Source organism: Anticarsia gemmatalis, chromosome 29 (assembly GCF_050436995.1).
Source record: "Anticarsia gemmatalis isolate Benzon Research Colony breed Stoneville strain chromosome 29, ilAntGemm2 primary, whole genome shotgun sequence".
Taxonomy (NCBI): Eukaryota; Metazoa; Arthropoda; class Insecta; order Lepidoptera; family Erebidae; genus Anticarsia; species Anticarsia gemmatalis.
This window is the reverse complement of record NC_134773.1, coordinates 2,122,526-2,126,169: the sequence shown is the minus strand read 5'-3', so window position 1 is coordinate 2,126,169 and position 3,644 is coordinate 2,122,526. Positions and strand designations below refer to the sequence as shown.

Sequence of the window (3,644 nt, the reverse complement as noted above, 5' to 3'; positions counted from 1 at the left end):
AAGGAATTTTTTGTTGAGAAAAGCTAATTTCGGAGATTAGTTCTATCAAACAAACAACGGAAAAACTTATTTTTTTAATTATAACCTCACTAATTAGTAGGAAGATAGATATAGATATAAAACTAACGTCTAATAGATATTTCTAGCAATATCAAGTAAATACCTTAAATGTTAACTTATCACTCGACTAGTACAAATCTTGAGTGATTATCGCTTTAAACGGAACAGATAATTAATATTAAACACATAGACTATGAAGTAAGGAGAATTTTTCACATCTAGGCAAAGGTTTTTTCCTACAAGGTTTCAAAACGATGTTCTTAACCAAAGTAGAGTTATAGCGCAACTTATGCCCGGTTTCTAAGTACATTTAGCGGTAGTTTATCTGTTCAATTGAATAGATAAACTACCGCTAAATGTACCTCAGAAACCGGGGGTTAGAGTATAATATAAAATGCCATAACGTCTCTGTCTGAATTTTCGCGATGAATGCAAAATTTGGTGCGCTAATTTTCAAGTCGTTTTTACCAAAAGCTAGAGCGGGTTAGAAAGAACGAACGAAGACGAAGTAGAAGTAGTATACCTAAGCATAATTTTGTATGGTTTTGTGTAAATTGTGTTCCATTTTAAGAAGGTTTGTGAAGATACCAATGTAAATAGAAACGCTGTGGCCAGGCCTCGAGTTTGCACTTTTCAGACTGCAAAAAAAAACGTAATTAATTATTTTAGGGCTAAGTCCTCCTTTCCAGGCCGAAAAGCGAGAATTCAAAATAAAAATAACTCAATATCAATCAATAAATATCAGATAATTTAATTGTCGAGCTCCACTCAGATAGCGATCGTCTTGAAAACACCTTTATCTTATAGATAACTCATAATCAGTAACCGTGTTTCACTTATTTCATAGCAAGGCGTATTAGTCACATTGTGTTCACAAACTTCTATAGTGTTTTGTGTTCGTTGTTATATAAAATGGATGTCCATGTGGTAGACGGTGATGGTGGTGTACAGGTATTCTTTTTATTTACATTTAATATTATATTAAACATAGTATAAATAATTATCATTTGTTCCAACGGCGAAGGAACACATCGTGATGCAACCTTGCATGTCTGAGAGTTCTTTAGAACAGTTCTTGAAGGTATGCAAAGTCCTCAACCTGTACTTGGCCAGCGTGGTCCCACTGCTGGGCAAGGGTCTCCTTCCGGATTTAAGGAGGGGTTATGCTTTGAGTCCACCACGCTGGTCAAGTGCGGGTTGAGGACTTTGCATGCTGTCAGGAGCTGTTCTGAAGATCTCTCAGGCATGCAAGGTTGCATCACGATGTTTTCCTTCACTGTTGTAACAAATGATAATTATTTCTAATACACACACAACCTCGAAAAGCGGCGTGATGTCTCGGGTTCGAACCGTGGATCACTAACATGGGTGCCAACTTATACCACTGAGCTATCACTGTTTTTTTAACAGTCTTACCCCCGGTTTAAGCGGTTTTAAACTTATATAAAAAAACGCTATTGAATAGATAAACTACCGCTGAATGTACCTCAAAAACTGGGCATTATAAAGCAACAATAATTAAATAATTTCAGGTTGTAGACGGCGTAAACGTAGTCGGGGGTGACTATGGGGTTACAGTTGTTGATGGCGACTACGGCGGCGTTCAAGTAGTTGACGGAGATGGGGGTGTAAATATCGTTGATGGGGTGCAAGTTGTTGAGAACGACTACGGGGGTGTAAACGTCGTAGACGGGGTGCAAGTGGTAGAAGGAGACTACGGCGGTGTCAATGTTGTTGAAGGGGATTACGGGGGTGTAAATATTGTTGATGGGGTCCAAGTCGCCGAAGGGGATTATGGCGGTGTCAATGTTGTTGATGGGGTGCAAGTTGTTGATGGTGTGCAGGTGGTGGGGGGAAGACCCCCTATGTACTAATGTGAGTATTTAAAGCTATTTTATCTCCCGTCTAACAGTCGAAAGCCAGTTTCAGAACGAACTTATTAAGGACTTCATCAAACTCGCAAGCGCAAAAATGCATACCTACTTGTATTTAAATTACGTTTAAGTTATGAATACTTATTTTAAATGTTGACACTTTTGGTAGGTTGTCGTTACAATGCCTGAATCTACCACTAGCTCGGAAAGGGGGTAGAGGGTTATGAGAAAAACTAGCAAGACACTCACGGTCACTTTTTTCAATCGCCTTATTGTTCTACAGACAATTTTTGACGTTTAAGGATGATTCATGATAAACAATATTGATGATGATATTTTTATCACAGTGATACTGAAATGTCACGGCTGCAAATGCAATTTCGAAGACGATTCTTATCTTATATTATTACTAGCTTTTACCCGCGACTTCGTCCGTCACCTGAATTTTCCCATGGAAATGCGCCATTTTCCCGGGGTAAAAAGTAGCCTATGTCCTTTCTCGGGTATCAAAATATCTCCATACAAAATTTCATGCAAATTGGTTCAGCAGTTTAGGCGTGATGGAGTAACAGACAGACAGACAGAATTACTTTCGCATTTATAATAATAGTATGGATCATGGAAATGTAAACAGTTACATAGAAATACGAAAATTAGGGTGTGTGTTTCTTTTCAAAATATTTACTAAGCCCTTGCCAGAATTGGGCTTAGTCCTTGGCGGTCTTAGGAATGGATGATGTACAATCTGTTTAAAGGAAAATGTCTAAAGGTGTACTTAAATATAAGCTATTAAAAGTCTAGGTTTATAACAAAGAATCAGATTACTAGAATGTTTTGAATCAGATTATTGGAATGCGTTCTTAATTTATAGTACACTAACGGACACGACAGACGTTGTCCTGTCTACTCGTCTTTAATTTGAAATTTTTTTACTTTTCTTAATAATCTAAACCATTCTCAGACCCCCTTGAACACACACAAAAAAAATCATCAAAATCGGTCCAGTCGTTTAAGAGAAGTTCAGTGACAAACACACTTACAGAAGAATTATATATATAAAGAAACTAATACCAAATTAATTGTTGCAGGTAATCTCAAAGAATCTGGAGGAAGAAATATAATATTTTTACTTTTTAAAAGCTGTTTTATTTCTACCTAGATTTCATTTTCAATCAATAAAACAAATTACAGGCAGACCTAATCTAGACCTAATCTATCTATATTACTAGGTAGATACTTATTTAGATTCGATTATTTTGATCATAAGGGATTTTAAGCCCGTATGTTCAAAATACGACAAAATATTATGAAAATACGACAACTACCAACGATGAAATAGTGGCCAGACGACATTAAGTGTCCCACAAACACCATCTTTAATATCTAAAAGCATCAATTTAAACCATTAATTATACAAATCTTACGCCACCAATTTGTTATTATAAATCTGGAGTTATTACGATTTCGTAAAGCATAAACAGAGTTAAATATATAACCTTATTTTATTAATAACTCTATGATTGCAACATACGCAACAGGAGGAACTGACATGGATCCAACCGCAACAAATATCAGTGAGATTCATCATTATTCTATTGAATTGTATTGTATTAACAACATTTAAATGACGTAAGTAGGTAACACATAATTTTTCTAGAAATATTATCTAGAAAATTTGAAATAGAAGGATGCCGAAAAGAGATTATATTA

General features: G+C 35.8%; 1 protein-coding gene across 1 annotated transcript; it reads left to right on the top strand.

Annotated features, from left to right (window-relative positions):
- Positions 1-860: 860 nt before the first annotated feature.
- Positions 861-3,073, top strand: LOC142985151 (uncharacterized). Its single transcript, XM_076133149.1, has 3 exons — positions 861-1,011; positions 1,593-1,935; positions 3,023-3,073. The coding sequence occupies exons 1-2, from the start codon at positions 973-975 to the stop codon at positions 1,932-1,934; spliced, it is 381 nt and encodes a 126-aa protein (XP_075989264.1). The 5' UTR covers positions 861-972; the 3' UTR covers position 1,935; positions 3,023-3,073.
- Positions 3,074-3,644: the final 571 nt, after the last annotated feature.